Source organism: Phyllostomus discolor, chromosome 5 (genome assembly GCF_004126475.2).
Source record: "Phyllostomus discolor isolate MPI-MPIP mPhyDis1 chromosome 5, mPhyDis1.pri.v3, whole genome shotgun sequence".
Taxonomy (NCBI): domain Eukaryota; kingdom Metazoa; phylum Chordata; class Mammalia; order Chiroptera; family Phyllostomidae; genus Phyllostomus; species Phyllostomus discolor.
Window position 1 is genome coordinate 91,789,648 of NC_040907.2, and position 21,745 is coordinate 91,811,392.

Genomic DNA, 21,745 nt, shown 5'->3' on the forward strand with positions numbered 1-21,745 from the left:
CTTGTTTACAGATCATAAAGTGGTACATCTCATTTGCAATTGAAAGTTTTTTGGAGGCTCTCCCAAAGGCAGACAGGCAGCATATAAGGTGGGTTTGAAGATTAGATGATAGATAGATAGATAGATAGATAATTTTCCATAGTCCATATGTATGGACTATGTTCCAGAAAAGACATGATATAACCCCTATCTATGTCAACGTCTGACTGGTTTTGTCAGGATGATAAATCATTACTAGCTTTTTCATAAAAAGCTCCTTCTTCTCCTCCTTTTCTCCTTCTTCTTCCTTTCTTCTTCTTCTTCTTCTTCTTCTTCTTCTTCTTCTTCTTCTTCTTCTTCTTCTTCTTCTTCTTCTTCCTTTCCTCTTCTCCTTCTTTTTGTTCTTTCCACTTTTCTATGCTTTAGAGTTATAAAATTTTCTCTCTCCCCATTTTCCAGAACCAGGCCAACTAACCATCACTTATGATAATTACTACCTTCCATGCCCACTCTCATCTTCCATACACAGGAACCAAGTCCATAATAGTAGTTCTCAATCCCAGTTGCCCATCAAAATCCCTTGTGTATAACATGGAATATATACATGCCTAAGGGTTACTCCCAAAGGTTCTGATTCCTAAAGTGCTCCTGTCCTGGCTCCACAGATAATTCTGATACACAGCCAGGGTTAAGAAACATTAACACAGAAACACACATTTTAATTTTAGATATATGTAAGAATCATAAATAAATGTTTACCTAAGCAATTATACTCTTCTTATAAATACATTATGTACAAATCAGCATCAAGAAAGTTGACATATGACATAGGCCTTCTTTAAACTGTTGAGAAGTTACTAATTCCTGGTACACTGAAGAACTCACTTAACCTATCTCCAGGAATACATTTTGTATTCAAAGGTCTTTATATTGTATGTATGTATGTAAAATGCTAGTTTTACCCTCTGTCACCAACTTCTGACCTACCAAAAGTGTAATTATTCTCCATGGCTGATTTTATTGGGTGTCTAGCAGCTAAGCTATCAAATGGTACTCCACATATAAGTAAATACTCATTTAAAAACCAAATGTTCAATGTTTTCACAAAGGCTTTCTCGTCTTTTGTGCCCACAGAAAATACAAATTCTTAATGAAAGAACCTTAACACCTCTGTTGAAGACATATGTGTAAAAAAGACCTGTCCCATCCTTCATTTGGATCTAACATCAAAACACACTAGTTCAGTAAGAAAGATTAATTTCCCACTGAAGTAATCAAAGATCTAAAAAATGCCCTTGAGCTGATGACAGCAGGTTTATATTCAGAACCCAGAGTTGAACAAGAAGCCAAAGGAATGTCACAGGGCCTAAGTCTCCATTATTGTCCCTGAGTATCCATCAGCTTTGCCAGCATTTTCTTTCCCAGCCTAGGAGATTGCTGATCTTGAGTGTCTCACTCAGCTCTAGACTCTTCCATCTCAATATGTCATCAATCTGAGATTCATTGACATTGCCCTGCTCTTATATCTGTAATATCTCCCATTAAAAAGAGAGAAGCTATACAGCAGAGTGAGATACATAGACCAAAGTCAAACAAGTCTTGGTTTAAGTCCTTTATCCTACCATTTATTCCCTTTATGATGGCAGTCAGGTTACAACCTTGATTTCCTCATCTATAAAATAAGAAAAATGATAAAATACACGTCATATAGATTCTGCTAGTTGACTCTAATACACATTCTCTCCTTCTAGAACCACCCCCTCCAACCAATTTCAGATTTAAATGTGCCCCAGGTAACATTTCCCAGCCTTTCTTACAGCTGGATGTGACAAGGAAACCAGTTTCCAACAAGAGATGTATAAACAGAAATGATATATGTAACTACCTGTATGTGGTCTTCTTACCTCCCGGTGCTTGGAACATTGAGCTGATCAAATCAAGTTATCTGGGACCATGCATATGGGAACAGAGGGATTATCAAGCAACAAAAATAGAAAGGCACTAGAGCATGTCTAAGCCTCTGTTACTGTGGCCTTTATTGCAGTAGCTGAATATATATCCTGATATGCCACTCTAAGGAAATGTGAAATTAAGAGAGACAATGTACATAAAGTACTTAGTAGTGACTAATAGATAATATATGCTCAATAATGGCAGCTGTTACTATTATTGTTGACAGTGCTACATCCTGTTACTTTATACAGACTTACAGAAAAATCACACAGGCACAAGCAAGAAGAGTAAGACAAACTAAAGTCATTGATTTGAACATAGATGAGAAAAGTAGAATGCAGAAATCTAGATGCTTGTAGAACATCCCCTGAGCCTTAGGAATCAAAATTCCTAAACAAATGCTCTGTATATCATGATAAGCTCATGGGACCTGGACTGACTGCTTGTTCTATACAGGTGGAAATCATGATGAGGCTGCTAAGTGGGACCAGCAGAGAACACATCTGTGCCAGCTCATGCCTCATTACCTCAGGCAGTCCCCTCTCAAAAAGCTATCTGGTCATTAAATTCTGATGTCTTTTGTCTTATTCAATGATGAAGATAAGAGCAAAGACAGCAAGTTTTAATGACTTCTTTCTTTTTATGTACAGAATAATCTTCTCTTCCTGGCAGCAAGTAAGTCAAAGCTTAGAAAAACAGCTAACTGCCTCTTCTAAGTAGGAGGAGCCAGCCATCTGATACGTGATGCAAAGTCTGTAGCCCTTGCTTAAGTAGAAACTTTTATATAGTTAACTACTGGAAATAGTCCTGTGACAGGAAATCAAGGAAACTGTTACTTAAGGTGAATTTCTACAGAGAAATTCTAAATATGGAAATATTCTTTCTGCATTTATTTTTAAGCTCTTGGAACAAATGTCTAAACCTATAGAGAAATTATATTCTCCTCTAAAGAAAAAGAGCATCCAGGTCTAAAGCCCAAAGTGAGGTGGCAGGATAGTTTACAAATATACCGGCAGCATTTAGTCTCTTATCTGCACCAGAATGATACATCCTAAGGTTGAACCCTTTCCAACTCAGCACCCTGAGATGATGGTAGATCCACTGCGCAGCGACTTTCCAATGGCAAAACAGATATGAGTGTGTTGTGTCACGTTACATCCAGAACCTTCCAGGAAACCTGTGCGGACACGTTGAATGGAATGCCTGACACTGGCTCCTGGATGCCCAGGTTAGATCAGGAACATAGCAACTGTTATTGAGTATACAGACTTACAGAGTGTAAAAATAGTAAAGACTGAAGTCACACCTTGTGGTTCAGCAGGGTCTGGCAGCCTGAATTTTCGTTGGTGAGCTGCAAGGGTGTGATCCAGCACATCATGTCTAATAACTTTCTTTTTTGAAGTCTGATATGCTGAGAGATCGAGGCTGCTCATGTTAAAAGCTGGGTTTCCAATGCCTTCCATAGCTTCTCTATCTTCTTTAACTAGAGCAAAACAAGGAGGTCAGAAGATCATATTATAACAAAATATATTCCAGTGACAAGCACGAAATTCCTTCCAGTAATTCTTGTTCAGAAAGACTCAAGTGTATCATCCTCAAATGTCACCAAAACAGAATTAGGTTAAAATTAACTCTTAAAAAAAAGAATAAATGATTAAAATAATTACAAATTGCACCCTGACAAGCAAGAGCAAAATTTCGCCCACAGCCATTTGTCTGTAATTAGTTAATTAATCCTTACACAAATTATGAGCAATAACTCATCAAGCAAAGCTCACCCATCAGAAATTCAGCCGACTTGGATTTCTTCTGCTTAGTTTGCTTCAGAGCCTTCTGCTGAAACTTCTGGAGGGAAATTGTTAAATGAATAAATTAGCTAAAGAATGAAGATCATCATTTATGATCCACAACTAACACAGTATTTTAAATATGGAATGGCATTGAAATGTCATTTAATTTACAGCTCTCCTAAAGGGGTCAAACACTAATTGAACAACAGAAGTGGAAGAATTAAATAAAATAGGGTAAGGAAAGTTAATACAAATGCCAAATGAAGATCACATTAAAATACTTTGTTTTTATTATTTTTAATTAATGCAAAGTGCCCTTGACAAATTAAGAATGCTGAAAAATTTGCCCTGAGAAACTTGCATTGCAGGATTGGCATTCATTCAGACTAGGCTACAATGCCATTTCATTTTGGTAAAGTAGAATTCTCCTGTAGAAAACTTGTGTGTGCTAAGCATTTGTTCTTGCTTGTATCCATATTTGTTTTAAATTACTAGGGTCTAGCCTTTGAACCTGTTATTTAACACTAATCAGGGATAGATATGATGAAATCTTCTTAAATTTCAGTAAAAGTCAATATAATGTGAAGTGCCAAGAGCTTCATACTCTTATGGGCCTTACAAGACTTTCATAAGATGCCATATCAATGAAAAGCAAAATTCATTATGTGACTAGAAAAGCCATTAATATTAGAATGCATAATAAATGGTCAAAGTGAAAATGAATAGTCAGAAATATTATTAGAGTTCTCAGACTCTTATAAATTCCAAATGAATACTTGATAACTGTCAGACTAAATTTTATAAATATCTGTGGTAGAAATGCTCAAATTCAGATTGAATTATAAAATTTAGGTTAACAAAAAGGGAAAAGCAAGAAAGATAAATAATGTAGAAATCAGCAAACCATGGTTATATGTAAAGATAGCTCCATATCAGACAACTCATTAAATGAAGTTCCTAATGATGGGATTCAGAATAACCTTGTCCACTTTAAAACCCTGTGTCATTACTTTTACTAGATTTTCTGAAGTTTCTAATATTCCCATTTTGAGTTAAATTGTGTACAATAACCTGACTTCTTTCAAAAAATTATTTTATTATCCTTCTATTATTTAGCAATTAATCATAATATGATAGGGTGTATAAATAGCACAATATCAAAAAGGCACATTAAAGATTTACAAACATATGAACCATTAGATAACCAAAATGCAGGGCCTATTTTTCTGAGGCTCTCTTCTTTGAAACACAAAATAAACATTTAGTGTACAATAGGTAAAAAAATAGTCATTGCATACCACTGTAAACAAAGCTGAGGGAAAAATGTATTCAAGAGATCTTTGAATTTTTCTAAAAAAGTGAAGAGAGGAGACCTATATAAGTAAACATTACAAAGAAAACCCCATATCAGCTAATATTTTAAGATTTTCTTTTAAAGAAAATGTATAATAAATCTTATTTAAAGAAAAGATCAATAATTTTAAAAACATTTTCCTTTAGTTAAGAAATTCTGATATTTTACCTTACATCCATAGTTCGTGTAGAATAATGTATTCTACACATTATTCTACACGAACAATAATTACATTATTGTGTAGAATATTGCTCTTTGTAAAAGTTCAAACTCTAATACAAATCCTAAAAGTTGCTGAGATACATAGTATTATGCTCACACATTTAAAAATATGTTTAAATAACAATAGAAAATAAATTATACTAATTTACATATTTTCTCAACTTTTTATATAAGAAGTTTAAACTACATTCATTAAAAACTCAGGAAATTTTAAAAAACAGTAGTTCATGACTACACTAAATATTCCTAGATTTCATTAATAAAGGTTGAAGTGTGATTGTTTCACAAACTCCATCTGAAGTAAAAGCAGCATTAGTTTTCTTGACATGGTTCAGTAATTTTAGCACTTCACTCCTTTCAGATACAGTTAAACATGCTTTTAAATAGATAGATGTGGCCTATTAATAGACCTCATTTTCTTACTAAGGACTTCAAATGAAATTATGTACTTGCTCTCTAATGTTAAAAAGGTCTCAAAGATATTTTCACAAGTTCACATGTTTAAAAGAAAAGCAAAGCCTGATTGTGTGTACCATAGATAAATACTTTGAGAGGATTACCAAGTGATGGTTTGTATTTTGTGACCTGTTTAGTACCAACACATGTTCAACAGTATATTGGGAGTGATTTCCGATTTCTCTCTTTTGTCAATTTCCTCCCTCTTTTCTCTCCTTTACACATGAGCACCTTTAAGTGGATAAATTGCATTTTCCTCCCCTCCTCCCCAATTTAGATTCTCTCTTTCCTGATGGGATTTTATCTCTTTAGCTCATGCAAAATAGTACTTCACTTATTTTTTATATCAATTCCTTCATTCATTTCCATTTAAGTTAGTGTGTTTGGGTAATATTACTTTTAATACATTCACATTCACTTATTAAATAATTATATTGTACTTCAAAATTTTAATAAGAAACAAATTTTAGTCGGCAGTATCTTCCTGCTTCTCACTGATATAACTCGGTTCTGAAGGGAAGCAAACCATTTAGAAATCTAAACTAAAACTACTGTGGATATACCCCATGGATTCTTTACTTCACATTGCTCTTTAATTGATATAATATAATCTAACTCTAACATCTAAGTGAACAATTTCTAGTAACATATTTCTTTTATATGTGTGCTTAAATAGTGAAAACTCAGATCTTTTTTTTATTTTGGTAAAGTTATCCTATTAAATGTAACTATAATACATAGTGTGGATGAAAACAAGTAAGCACTTTGTGATTATACAGAGGAAAAAACTGCATGAAGTTCGTAAAAACCAACACTTTTTGATATTTTCCTTTCATTAAAAACCAACAAATATCTTTTGATCCATACACCCTCAGCTTGAGAAGAAATTTATGATAGAGTAGCAAACACAAACAACTGCGAATTTATTTATAACCAATGACAACCAAAACCTATGAAGTTTTTAAAAGAATGTGATTGTTGTCAGAAGGAATCGGACCCCACAGCACAGTGTTCAGCTCTGGTTGCACTCAGAGCCATGGCCTTAGGGGAGCAGGCAGTGCTGCTCTGAGCCAGTGGGCACAGACCAGCAAGAAAGTGAGTTCTGCATACTGCACAGATCACCGCTCAGTTCAGGGCAGTCAGATTGCATCTGGGATCAACCAATTGTGCTTCATGAAACCGTCAGCCCTCATTTGTGTCTAGCTGTTTTCTTCTGTCTGGCTATAAACAAGGAGTTGTCTCCCTCCCCTAGCACACATAGGAAGATCACACAGTCGGAGTTAGTCAGTGGCCTCAGACCTCAAGTTAAAGTTATTTATTTCTTCCAGACAGCAGTTCCAGGGCACACTGGGAAGTCACAAAGAGAAGCAACTTTGGAATGATAGACTTAGGGTCCCTTTCAGAAGCACACACCTTACATTCCTACACATATTGGCATGGCATGTCTCTTACACGAAATAAAGGCAGGTGTTCTTAGTATTAACAACTGTTTTTTGTTTGTTTTGTTGTTTTGGTTTTCCACAGACAAATTCAGCAGATTCATCACATTGGCGAGGAGTGGATGGTGGTGATTGTTTTTGTTGTTTCACTGCTCTGGGGCTTTGCTTGGATCAGACACACACACACACACACACACACACAAAGAACATGGCTAGAAATGCTATCAATCTGGTCCACCTCCAGGAACCTAATCATGCCTGAATTGCTGGAAGGAGTGTAATGATGCTAAACAGGAACAGGTATGTTGGCTTCTGTTGCCATCCACTTCCACCATAGTGGATAGTGTCACCTTTATGATAAAGCCAAAGGATGCTGAAGGAACATCATCTCAATAATGAAAAAGGGGCATTATTGAAGCCATTTTCCTTGACAAGTGATGTAAAGATAATATTTAGTATTTGCTGAATTGAACTCTCCTAGCCAGCTGGTGTGTCTCTGTTAAGACTGCATCCATGCAGCTTAAGCTGGAACCTTTTTTGTTCTCTGAGTCTATTACTTTGTCGATTTAGGGGATAACAGCCAAAGTGAAACAGCTTGCAATTTGCACCTGTAGGCTCTAAGCATTCCATGTTAGATTACATGGAGAGCAAACTCTTTACTGCTAATGAGCATAAGACTGGGTAGGGCTGAATGCAGTTTTGTTGAGGGGCTTTATTATTATAGTGTATTTTTTCTTTTGTATGTGATCCCATAGGGACATCCCTATGCTCATTTTTAGAGTACTTACAGTTAAAGCATATAATTTCTAAAAAATGTGGTTAAAGTTGTTCATTTCTTAAAGAAATTTTTAAATGTCATATAACTAGGAATTGAATTAAGCCTCATTTGCCTCAGATGAGAAAGAAAAATGTAAATCCTAAATTATTCCCAGTTGTTGTAAGTATGAAATACCTATAGAAACATTCAATTTGTAAAATTGGCCAAAAAACATATAGATAAAAAGTTTGGGGAGCTTTTTTTTTTTTAGTTTTGGAAATAAATGTCAAGTGCTTGAAAGTAAAGTAAAACAAAGTTCTCTGCTTATAAATGCCTTTGAAAATTGAATTACCTGAATCAATAATAAAATTTCAAGTAAACGACTTCAAATGTACTCATAGATGTAGGTACATTTATTAAGCTCATCATCATGTGAATCACAGAATAAATTCTCCACAAATGCAAAAATTATCAGCACATATGATTCTCTGCAACATTTACTAGAATTTCTATGCATATCCTTAGCTTTAATTCCTTTGAAGAACTATATCAGTGAGTTATTATCTATTTTTAAAGAATTTAAGTTAAACTCATTGAGATGAAAAACTTTAATTATAGCTTATAGCATTTCTCCAACCTTATGCATTTTTTAAAAAATCATACTAATAATGTTTGGATAATTTGGCAACATGTCTTTGAAGACGATTCAAAATTTAGTAAACTATCTGTTAATCAAAGGTATCCATACTACATTTGGCTTCCAAAAATTTCTCACACTGGCACTTCCTGCTGAAATAATAATGATATGATGATGGGTTAAATGACGTTGAGGTGGTCACAATGTGGTCCCACTAGTAATTACTATCGTTAATATGGTTGTTGGCTCGAATCTCGCCTGACAGATAACGTTCCAGTTTGTCAGTGATGGACCCTTTCAGCATGGCTTTTGGAGTCCTGCCAGCCATTGCTGAGTCTGGATAGGTCAAAGGGTTGAACCATGTGTAATTCAGAACAGAGGAGGTCCCACGGTCACTCCACAAAAACAATCACACTACTTATTTCACTCCAGCCCTTGCCCAAAACTCACAAGCCTCACAGTTTCAGTGCAGTCAATCTAACTCTGCCCCTGGGCAATAAGCCACGTGAAAATATGTGGTGCTGTGTTTATAAATCTACTCCAAAATAGAAACAGTGGACAGGCACAATGAGGTCCTACTATGGATCATGGGAATCCTTGGAAATTCTGAAGGCACTTTTGTTTAAGTTCTATGGACTCTCTTTTGCTATGACATTGTCTGCTACACTCGTTAATCATCCTCTTTACCCGTGAGTGCTACAAAAGAGGCTAAATTTCTACTCACTTTTATACTTTCCCTCCATGGATAACATTATGAAAAATAAAGCTTAAAAGGCTGCTTTTAAAGTGAAAAAGTCAACGAGAGGGCTACTGTTATATCAATCTTACCTCTCGATCCATGTTCTCAGCTCCTTGCCCTTGGCTATGCATGGATTTAAATCAAGTTCCTCTAAAAAAAAAAATAATACTTGAAAACCAGAATAAATTGGTGCAAACATAAGATATATTAAGCAGTTTGGGGTTGAAGAGCTAGTTGCTATGATGCTATTTAATGGTTCCCCAAAAATCTAAACACAGAGTGAACAGGATTTGATTCAGTATCTTGTTTTTATTATTGTTGTTCTTGCTTGTTTAGCCAGATACCAAATAAACTGAGAGTCAGTGAATATTCACAAAATGCTTTTAAAAGACAGTCTCTAGGAAAACTTTAGGCTTGATCTTGATAGCCTAAAATTTCTGTTTTTATGCCAAAAAGGTGACCAATTAGACTACATTAAAGTTATGATGAACCACTTGCTCTTGCATGTTTTAAGTAGCTGTACTATATGTATCTTTTTAAAAATTAGGACCCAGTTTGCAGCAGTCACCAATAGACACTGTCTGATACGGTCAATGGTAAACATATGTGCTTAAGGACCAAGCAAATTAAATGCTGAGAAATTTATCCAGAAAAGATAGGGAATACACATATTTTAATAAAATAAAATGTATTTTTAGAACTCTTAAAACTCCTTAGAGTCATGCAATAAAATGCCAAGTTCTATCTGCAACCTACTTCATTTGATATTATTTCAATTGATAAAAATACTACACTAGAATATACTCTGGGGCAAATGATTATAAAAAATGGGGAAGTTTTAAAAAGTGAAAGTACTAGTATTTATTAAATATAAGCATACACCAGAGGAGATTTTAATTTTTAAATTGGAATTTGCCCTTTTGAAGTGGTTATCAGTATTTGGCAGTAGGAAAAAGTACATCATACATGAAAGATACATGTGATACATTTTTTTAAAAATGTATCAATCATAGTTCTTAAAAGTCACTTCATAAAGTGCACATGACCCCTGATATGGCTATCTATCAATGTCGACAGATGAAATAATTTAGTCCTTCTAGTGTTAATTTTAAAACTCTTAATTCTTTGTAAGATAATATAGAATATTCAAAATTATAATGGTTACTTCCTAAAATAAGGGAAATACATGAAAGATTATTTAAAATAAAAAAACTCAACATCAAATAAGAAAATCTTAGGTAATTAACAGAAACTGAAATTTGACTTGCCTGTTTTTCCCATGGCCTGTGACTGATGGTTAATTCAAAATGTATATATTTCTGGGAATTTTGTGGAGTGAAAATCTGCTTTATTTTGTTTCTTTGAATTTGGTATTAATCTAATAGTTAATATCTGTCTTTAAGACATTTGCAATTTGTAAAGTTGCTCATGTTATTGTCATCATAGCTTTATTTTGCAGGCATATATTCAATTGTACAAGCCAAAATACACAGGGTGTTTCTATTAAAATAATATAATGCTCAGAAAACTTTCAATAAAGCAGACTACTTCTCTCCCTTCACAGAAGGTTGCATTTTAAGTATCTTCCTGCATAAATATTCAGACTGTAATAATACTCAGTACAATTGTGAAATAATGCCCAAATCCCTTTATTATCTTATATAAAATATATAGTTGAATCAAAAAAGTGATTTGCTAGAACCAAGTAGTACATCATTTGAAAAGCAGCTCTCACTAGAAGAGAAGTAAAACCATATGCTCACCGGTCTCATGATCAAAAGGTGTGGCCTAGGGACCCTGCCTGCTTGTGAATCTCTGGGAGCTGAGATCAGTTATTATTTGCAAGGATCTCAATATCTAACTTTCTATGAGCTGGAACTTGGGGTTTATAGTCAGATCCCTTACAATTGAGATACAACCTGCAGAACAGAGGTGAGTTAAAAAAAATTGACCCATCTTTAGCTGGAGAAAGATCAGGAAATATATGACCTAACTGTAGAACATAAAAGATGTGGGCAAAGTGTCCTCTCTGATCTAAATGTTGATATATGAATCTGTCCCCATTGCAATTCTTGGGAATTTAATTCAAAGACCTCAAAAATGGGAAGATTTGTTAAAATGTAAAAAAAAAACTTAAAAATAAAAAAAACCTGTTATGAGCTGTAGTTAGTAGAGAAAATAGGAGTAAGGCAAGTTCCAGAGGCTAGATACACCAAATCAGTGAGAAGTAACACATGGGCAACAGTGAACTTTGGAGAAGGTGCAGGGATAGAATTTAAATAGAAAAAGGTAGATGGAAAGAAATGAGCACAAAATGATGCTGAAAAATGAAACTGACAGGCTCACAAAACAATGAGAGTCAGCAAATAATCATTTCAATAAGTTAGAGATTAATGAACGGCTAAAAACACCTACTGAAAACCACCACCTAAAAATGCCTATCACTTGTGTGACCAGCAAAATATGGAGCCAGAGAACAGATGCATTTGTTTAACCACCTGTGTGTCCTACATTGTCAAGAAAGTCTAAAATAGCTTTCTTTTCAAAAGAAAAGGAAAATAAAAGTTACAAATGCTATAAATGTACCAAATACCTTGGTTTGAGCTTTTCAGGAACATTGAATGTAATGAACTAATGGCGCCATTACAAAGCTCTGACCTTGGCTGAAAATTTGGACCACATGGTAGTATGCTTACAGAAATGAAAGTGGTCTACGATAGGAATTCTATTTTAAAAGCTGGTCTCAAACTTGCAAGCAGGTTGATAATTACAATATAACTTGCTTTCAGATAACCTGTTGATCACATTCTGTTGAACCCAGGTTAATAATCACCCACATATTTGTACAGTTCCTTGTTTTGACTTGCTTATTTTAAAGTTGATTTAAAGTGATTTCACTTAAATTGCTGACCTTTTATTGCAAATTAAATTCTGGAATTGCCAAATCTCTGACAATGGGTTCATTGCTTCCAAAGAAGAGAACTAACATGGCTGCAGCTGACATTCCATTGCATTTTTCTTCTCAAGCAGACCAGCAAGGTCAAAAATGTGTTAGGAAGAGGTCACAAGCCAGATTCTGCCTGCAAACATGTTTTATTTAACCTCCACAGTGATTCAAAATATGACGAGGCAATATTTAAGGAAATTACAATAAAATTATGACTTCTGGCTTCTCTTGGAAAACTCTTAAGTTTGGCAACATAAGGTCAACATCCATGGTTAGCAACAATGGGCTGGAGGTGAGTGGTAGCAGTACATTCTCTTGACATTGTGCCCCAGGGCTACCTTTCACACCTGCTGTGGCAGACCAAACTGAAATGTAAGCTCCATAAGGACAGGACTTCTTTAATGCGTCGCTGCATCCTCAGAGTGGATGCAGAGTCCATCCTAGAATGGAGCCTAGCAAATTTCAAGTGCTTAATGAATATTTAGTGTTGAATGAAATAATCTCATGTGCAGACAGGTAACTTTAATAGGTGCTGTAGGACAATAGGGAGTACCCAGGAACTCTTACAATGCTGACTCAATTTAAATACACACAAACACACACACACACACACACACACACACACACACACACACACCAGCCCTGTCTGGGACAATCAGTTGGTTGGGGCATTGTCCCATACACCAAAATGTTGTGTGTTCGATCCCCAGTCAGGGTACACACCAAGGGTTCAGGTTCAATCCCCAGTCAAGGTGCACACAAGAGACAACCAATCAGTGTTTCTCTCACATCAAAGGTTCTCTCACTCACCCTTCCTTTTTCTCTAAAAGTCAATAAACATTTCCTAAGATGAGAATTTTAAAAAATCAGTGCACATCAAATAAATTTTGATAGTCCTCAGGCAGAGAGAGTCCCCAGATATTCTATTTGTACTACCCTTTTTCTGATAAGGAAATATTTCCCTGTACCCATTCCACTGTCAAAAGTAGGGCTATAAGAGTCAAGAAAAATAAGTGTGAACACAGGCATAGTACACTTCACTCATTTGTATCTCTTACCTGGGCCCAATAGGCATTTGAGTATGAAACCTCTGGGAAAGATATGAGAGTACATCTGACACCCACAATAACACCTTGCCTAGTAGTTTTCTGCACTAGAATCGAAACCTGTACTAGAGGATAAATTTTAAGAAGGAATTCAAGATTTAATTTGGAAAGTCACTAGTTAAACATAACACACTATCGCTCTACATAAACAGTCAGCATAGCAGTGTGGAATGAACTTGTGTTTACATCTAGAAAGCCTTTGGTTCAGATCTCTTGCACATGGAGCAGTTGTTTAACCCACAAGAGTTTCCAATTCCTCTGCATGATAGTTGAGAAGATTAAAAATTATATATGTCAGGCTTCCAGCTTCCACTTAAAATATAGAAAGTTGTAAAGGGGGTCATTCCAAAACATAAAGCAAAAATATCCTGAATATCTACAAATTCACAACTTTTATTAAGCACAACAGAGAGCTGAAGTCACAGTGTAATCAACTAACCTAAAATCCAGGTTAAAAACAGGTGCCTCCAAGAAGTGGCTGTATGCAAGCATTTGCTTACTGGAGCAAATATGAGACTCCTTATAAGCCAGTGAAAAGAATTTAGATAAAAATTATTAAATTTCTAAAGTCTGAATGTAGCCTCATGTGAGAACATGGAACTTGTGGAGATCTTCATGCACAAGGGAATTTCATAACTACTCCTAGGCTCTTCTCCATGGAACTACAAGGTTCTCAGAAGAAAGACTGGGAGCAAGGCAAGAATTCAGACAACTGGTTTTAAATGGGGAGCAGCTATACTTCCAAGAGGATTTTTGGCAAAGTCTGGAAACATTTTTGATTGCCATACCTGGGGGGATGCTGCTAGTATCCAATGATTAAAGACCAGGAATGTTTCTACACATTTGGCAATAAATAAACTTGCATGCAACAACAAAAAATTCTTCAATCCAAAATGTCAATAGAGCTGCTTTTCAGAAATACTGATCCAGAGAAGGCCTCCCTCCTAATGCAACAAGAGCCACTATAGAACAGCATGAAGCCCCATCATCTGAACATTCTACTGTTACCTCCTCTTGGGAACTGAAGCCTTAATTTCCTGGGAAGGTCAGCAAAACCTGTTGCCCCAGCCACAAGTTAATACCTATTGCAGCAAAGGAATGGATCATAAAAATACCCTTTAACCCTGGGATAAGGGCAAGAAAATATCCCGGCCCAAACTATTAAAAGTCTATTGCTTTAAAAAGATAGGCAGCGTCACTAAGATGGTCCCAACCTTGAGACCCAGTGACACATCTCCTGCCTTATCATCAGGCTACCAAGTACTAAGTAGCAAGTAACATCAATTTATGGGAGGGAAGAAGAAATAATATGGAGAGAAATGCTCCCTAAAGTGAAGTAACAAAGGAAAGAGAAACTTGAGGTTTCAACCAACAAGGAGAAAGTTTCACTGAACACCAGTCACCATTGTAAACGCAAGTAAGGCTGAAAGAGTTTTAAGAACTGTGGTGCAGAGATAATAACCAGAACAACAACAAAACCCAAACTGGCGCAAGTTCTAACCAGAATGACCACTCCACTCCTGGCCACCGACACACACACACAAAAAGACTGGCAAGGTAAATGGCATGCCATCTTTGATCATGAATATTTACTACAGTCTCTCAACTGTCCTACCCAAGGTGACTAGCTTTCAAAGAAGTAAGAAAAATGTAAACACATTGTCAAAAAGATAAAGCGATCAACCAAAACTGATTCAGATATGACCCAGATATTAAGAATATCAGCTAAAGCATTTAAAATAATATAATTAGATACAGTGGCATAATCAAGATAGCAACATAAGTCATTCCTGATATAAATCGCCCTCACAAGAAAAACAACTAGCAACTATCTATAGACAAGTCACCATTGTAAAAATCCCAAAATCCAGAGAGGTGAAGCTAAAGTATACCTCTGGCCAACAGAGAAAGAGCACCATGAGAAAAGTAAGAAGAGTTGTTCCACTTTGACTGCATTGCCTCTCCCTCAAGCTACCAAGTACCTGAGTCCCTCTCCTGAGCTTTCTCCTGTGAGAAAAAGAAAACCCAAGGTGGATATCATCTTCCCCAGCATTGAGGGATGATTGCTGGGAGGTTCACTGTGGTCTCACCTCATGAGACCACTGAAGGAACCTGCAGAGCTCAATCCACTGGCGATCAGATAGAAATGGAGAAGGGGCCATACTTAGAGCAACCATCATTCAAATCTGGTAGACTATGTTTCTGCTTGCCTTAGTGCTCAGTGGAGATCTCAGCCAGCAGCTCTGCCCATCTTCAGAGTCAAGCTAGTGATTCCATCTGTCCAGGAAGGTCAGTTGACAGTTCTGCCTGATTTGAAGCTCCAGCCAAAAGACTGTACTAGTTGTGGAGCACACCTTATGTCCCACTTGGGCAAGAGTGAAAACTTGCAGTCCAATACAACTACAAAGCACAGGCCCCACTAGGAAGACCTACTAGGAAGAGTGGGCACAGATGCCCAGCAGCCACAGAGCACATCCTACAACCTGCCTGGGCAAGGTTCCAAACCAGCCGCCTTGCCCAAATGTTGCACATAGCCTCTTACTCTGCATAACCCAGAAGCCCACATAGTGACCATAAGAAGTCTTGGTAATGCCTGACTGTGGAGCCCAGGCTAAAACCCCACTCAGCAATGGAGCCCAGCATAAAGCCCTTCCTGGTTGTTGAACATAGACTGTGGCCTTTCCCAGTCAGATTCTAGACAGTAACCCAGGCCAATTACAAAGTATAGCCTGCAACCCTACCCAACAAGGGATTGCAGACAACATCCATGCCCAATCATAGAGCATAATATCTGACCCCACCCAACTGTGAGGTATACGTGTAGAGCCCATGTGACCTGAGAATACAACCCTCATAGCCAGTGACCTACCAAATTGCAAATTCCAGTCTGTGGCCCTGTCAGTTTCAGAATACAGCCTATAGACCTCCTGCTCCCTCATCACAGAACATACCCTGAGGCCCCATCCAGTCATGAAACCTGCCTGGCCTGTGGCCCTGCCTGATTACAGAGTCTAACCAACAGTACTATCTATTCAGACTGAGGTCCCGTATACAATCAAGAGCAATGGAGAGCACAGCCTGCAGCCCTTCACAGTTGCAGAATCCAACCAGTGTCACCACTTTGCAAGGGACTACAGCCTCTCACCTCACCAGACCAAAGGGGATTGCAGAGTCCAAGTAGTGGTCCCACCTGACCAAAGCCACAGCCAACCAGAGATCCCAACCGGTAGCTTACTTTGAATGCAGAGCCAAGCAAGTAGGTCCATCCAACCACAGAACCCCACCCATGGCTGCTCTCCACACACACAGACACACACACACACCCCTCAGAGTATGTGCAGTGGTTTTGCCCAAAACCCACATGCCCATGAACACTAACAGACAACCAATCCATTATTCCAAACTGAGTGAATGGTGAAGATCTTTCCCTACCAAAATTAATCCATACAGCCTGGGATATGTGCAAATACCAATGCAACAAAACAGAGATCATGGAAAATCAGGTAAACATAACACCACCAAAGGACAAATAAAGCTCCAATAATTGACCCAAAGAAATGAAGATCTATGAACTGTCTGACAAAAGAATTAAGAATATTCTTCTAAAACAGTTCAGAGAACTACAAAAACACATGGACAACTAAATGAAATTAGGAAAACAATGCATGAACAAAATGAGAAATACAACAAAAAAATAGAAACCATCAAAAAAAATCCACCCTGGCTGGTGTGGCTCAGTGGATTAAGTACCAGACTGTGAACCAAAGGGTTGCAGGTTCAATTCCCAGTCAGGGCACATGCCTGAGTTGTGGGCTAGGTCCCCAGTGGTGGGTATGTGAGAAGCAACCACACATTGATGTTTCACTCCCTTTCTTTCTCCCTCCTTCACCCTCTCTCGAACAATAAATAAATAAGATCTTTAAAAAATAAAATAATACAAGTGAAAGATGATAGTGATTTAGAACAGGATAATAGCTGTTCAGGCAGAGAGAAATGCTCAGGTTATTAAAAAAAAATCCTAGAGCTGAAGAACGTAACGACTGATGACTGCCTGAAGAATTCAAAAGAGACCTTCAACAACAGAATCAATCCAGCACAACAAAGAATCAGAGAACTCAAAGACAAATCAGTTGAAAAATGAAAAAGAGTGAAGAAACCCTACAGAACCTATAGAAAGCTATCAAAAGAAGTCATATATGCATTATGGAAATCCTGAAAGAAGAAAAGAACAAAAGGGACAGAAAGTATTTAAGAAATAATGGACAAAAACTTCCCACACATGGGTTGAGAAACAGACATTCAAATTCATGTGGCTCAAAGGATCCCCCAAAAATTGAGCCTAAAAATGGCTATACCTAGATACATAATAATTATATTGCCAAAAGTCAAAGACAAAAATAATTTTGAAAGCAGCAGGAGAAAAGTGGCTTATTACATGTAAGGGAACCCCCATTAAGTATCAGGAAATTTCTCAGCAAAACCTTTGCAGTTCAGGAGAGAGTTAGATTATATATTCAAAATATTTAAATAAAAAAAAACAGTGAACCAAGAATATTAAACCTGGCAAAGCTGTTCTTTAGAAATAAAGAAGAGATAAAAGTTTTCCTTCCAAAAAATTTAATAATCAAAAAACAAAAAAACAGAGACTTAATCACCTGCCATAAAAATATACCTAAGGACATTTTACAACCTAAAATGAGAAGATGCAAATTACATAATAGAAATATGACTCTGTAATGCTCATCAAAGGCAGATTCTCTAGTATTATAATGGTGATACATAAATCACTAATAACTCTAATTTAAAAGTTAAAAAACAAATACTAAACTAACTATAGCTATAGTAATTTGTTAAAGATATACAATATAAAAATGATATATATGGTAACATCAGTAACCTAAAATATGAAGGGATAAAAACTAAAAATATAAAGTTTTGTATTCTATTAAAGTTATCAGCTAAAAGTTAGATTTTATAATTATATGATATTTTATGTAATCCTTACAGTTACCACAAAAGAAAAATTTACAGTAGATACATGAAAGAATATAATAAAGGAGTCAAAGAATACCTCCATAAAACATCAACAAGGCTGTGGCTGAGATGGCAAACAACTTTAACAAGGATATGGATAAGGATAGCATTGAGGAACTCTTAGAGGTGGTTCTTGAGGGACTGGTTAATGACGAGTTGTTGGAATTGGAACAAGAATTCATAGCTGAAGAAGAGGCAAGAGAAAAGGAAACAACATGAGAAGAAAAAGCAGAACCCCCAGAAACTTCACAGTGAAGTGTTTAGCATATGCTTGTGCAAACCTCAATAAGCTTCTTTAAAAGTTTAAGAACATGGACCCCGTACTACAGAAAGTTTTCATTAATAGAAAGGAATGTTCATGATGCACTATCTGCTTATAAGTAATTCTATTAAACGAACCAAGTAAACCACAATAGACATATTTCTGAATACAGTAGCACCTCCTCAAGATAATCAGGTAGGACCTTTAGGAGGTATTCCAGAAAAAGGTATTGTTATCATGGATGACAGCACCATGCATGCTATTGCTTCTGAACACTTTCCAGTGAGACAGGATGTGAAGGTAAAAGACAGTGAATTTAATGATCCTGACACTATGTAGGCTTAGGATAATATGTGTTTTTGCCTCCATTACTAACAAACAGTTTTAAAAGTAAAAAGAAAACTACATATTTTAAAGAATTAAAAGCTTATACTAAAAGGATACAAAGAAAGAAAATATTTTTGTACAGTTGTACAATGCCTTTGTGTTTTCAGCTAAGTGTTAGAACAAAAGAGTCAAAGTTTTTTAAAATTAAAATATTTATAAAGTAAAAATGTTAAACCAAGCTAAGGTTAATTTATTACAGAAATTTTTTACAAATTTAATGTAGCCCAAGTACACAGAATCTATAGAGTCTACAGTGATATACAAAAAGTCTCAGGCCTTTATAGGTACTTACACCACTCACTCACTGACTCACCCAATGCAACTTCCAGTCCCACAAGCTCCACATCATTAATCATCAGATAAATGCAATCAAAACCACAATGAGATATTACCTCACATCTATTAGATTGGCTATTATAAAAAAGATAAGAAATAGGAACTTCCAGCCAAGATGGAGGAGTAGGTAGAGACACAGTGCCTCCTTGTGCAACCAAAAGAAGGACAACAACAAATTTAAAAACAAAAAACAACCAGAATTGCCAGAAAATTGAACTGTATGGAAGTCCAACAACCAAGGACTTAAAGAATAAACATTCATCCAGACCTATAGGAAGGGTGGAGACTGGCAGCTGGGGTCGAGAGGACTCTCACCAAGGAGGCAGCTAGAGGACCAGGCGAGGCGTGGCTGGTAGAGTGGGTTGTCCCATATTTGCATGCAAATGAACAGGGAGGAACAACTGGGGAGTGAAAGAGACCACACAACCCAGGTGTCCAGCATGGGGAAATAAAACCTCAAAATCTCTGACTAAAAAACCTGTGAGAGTTGTGGGGGCCAGAGAAACTCCCAGTCTCACAGGAGAGTTTGCTGGAGAGACCCACAGGGTCCTAGAACATACACAACCCACCCACCTGGGAATCAGCACCGGAAGGGCCCAATTTACTTATAGGTAGTGGCAGAAGGAACTGAAAGCCAGTGGAGAGCTAAACAAGAGGCATTGTTCCCTGTCAGACCCCTCCCCCACATACAGCACCACAATGCAGTGACATGGGTTGCCTCACCCTGACTAATACCTAAGGCTCTGCCCCTTACTACATAACAGGCATGCCCAGATAAAAAAATATATATATATGGCCCAAATTAAAGAACAGATCAAAGCTCCAGAAAAAATACAACTAAGCAATGAAGAGATAGCAAACATATCAAGATGCAGAGTTCAAAACACTGGTAATCAGGAAGCTCACAGAATTGGTTGAGTATGGTCACAAAGTAGAGGAAAAAGTAAAGGCTATGAAAAGTAAAATAAAGGAAAATATATAGGAAACCAATAGTGATGGGAAGGAAACTGGGACTCAAATCAATGGTTTGGATCAGAAGGAAGAAATAAACAGTCAACCAGAACAGAATGAAGTAGTGAGAACTCAAAAAAATGAGGAGAGATTTAGGAACCTCCAGGACAACTTTAAACATTCCCAACATCCAAATAATAGGGGTGCCAGAAGGAGAAGAGGAAGAGCAACAAATTGAAAACTTATTTGAAAAAATAATTGAGTACTTCCTGAATCTGGTGAAGAAAATAGACTTCCAGTAAGTCCAGGAAGCTCAGAGTCCCAAAAAAGTTGGTCCTAAGGAAGCACATCATAATTACATTACCCAAGATTAAAGATAAGGAGAGAATCATAAAAGCAGCAATAGGAAAAGAGAGAGTTACCTACAAAGGAGTGCCCATAAGGCTGTCAGCTGATTTCTCAAAAGAAAATTTGTAGGCAAGGAAGGGCTGGAAAGAAGGCAAGGATCTGGATTCAAGATTATTCTACAGAGCAAAGCAATCATCTAGAATGGAAGGGCAGGTAAAGTGCTTCCCAGATAAGGTCAAGTTAAAGGAGTTCATCATCACCAAGTCCTTATTATATGAAAGGTTAAAGGGACTTATCTAAGAAAAAGAAGGTGATCAAAAATATGAACAATAAAATGACAACAAACTCACAACTATCAACAACAAAACCTAAAATAAATAAAAACAAAACCAAACTAAGCAAGCAACTAGAACAGGAACAGAACAACAGAAATGAAGATCACGTGGAGGGTTTTCAACAGGGGAGAGGGAGGGAGTAAATGGGGGAAAAGGTACAGGGAATAAGTAGCATAAGTGGTAGGTAAAACATAGACAGGGGCAGGTATAGGAAATGTAGAAGCCAAAGAATTTATATGTACAACCTATGGATATGAACTAAAGGTGGGGGAATGTGGGTGAGAGGAGGTATGCAGAGTGGAGGGGAAAAAAGGGGGGGAAATGGGACAAATGTAATAGCATAATCAATAAAATATATTTTAAAAATAAATATAAAAAAGATAAGAAATAAGTGCTGATTAGGATATAGAGAAAAGGAAACACTTGTGCACTCTTGGTAGGAATGTAAATTGTATTAGCTGCTATGGAAAACATTGTGGAGGTTCCTCAAAAAATTAAAAATAAAACTGCCATATGATACAATTCTAGTTCTGGGTATTTATCCAAAGAAAACAAAATCATTATTTTGAACCCCAATCATTATATGCACCCCAATGTTCATTGCAGCATTATTTACAATCGCTAATTTTACACACACACACATATATACATAATAGAATATTATTCAGCCATGAACAAGAAAGAAACTCTGCCATTAGCAATTACATGGATAA

At 36.6% G+C, this 21,745-nt stretch overlaps 1 protein-coding gene across 1 annotated transcript in view; it reads right to left on the bottom strand.

Moving 5' to 3' along the window:
- The window catches only part of OFCC1 (orofacial cleft 1 candidate 1), a 65,547-nt gene that overhangs the window by 30,182 nt on the left and 13,620 nt on the right, over positions 1-21,745 (bottom strand). The window contains 3 exon segments of the mRNA XM_028512650.1: positions 3,239-3,415; positions 3,711-3,777; positions 9,416-9,476. Coding sequence (XP_028368451.1) covers positions 3,239-3,415; positions 3,711-3,777; positions 9,416-9,476 — 305 coding nt within the window.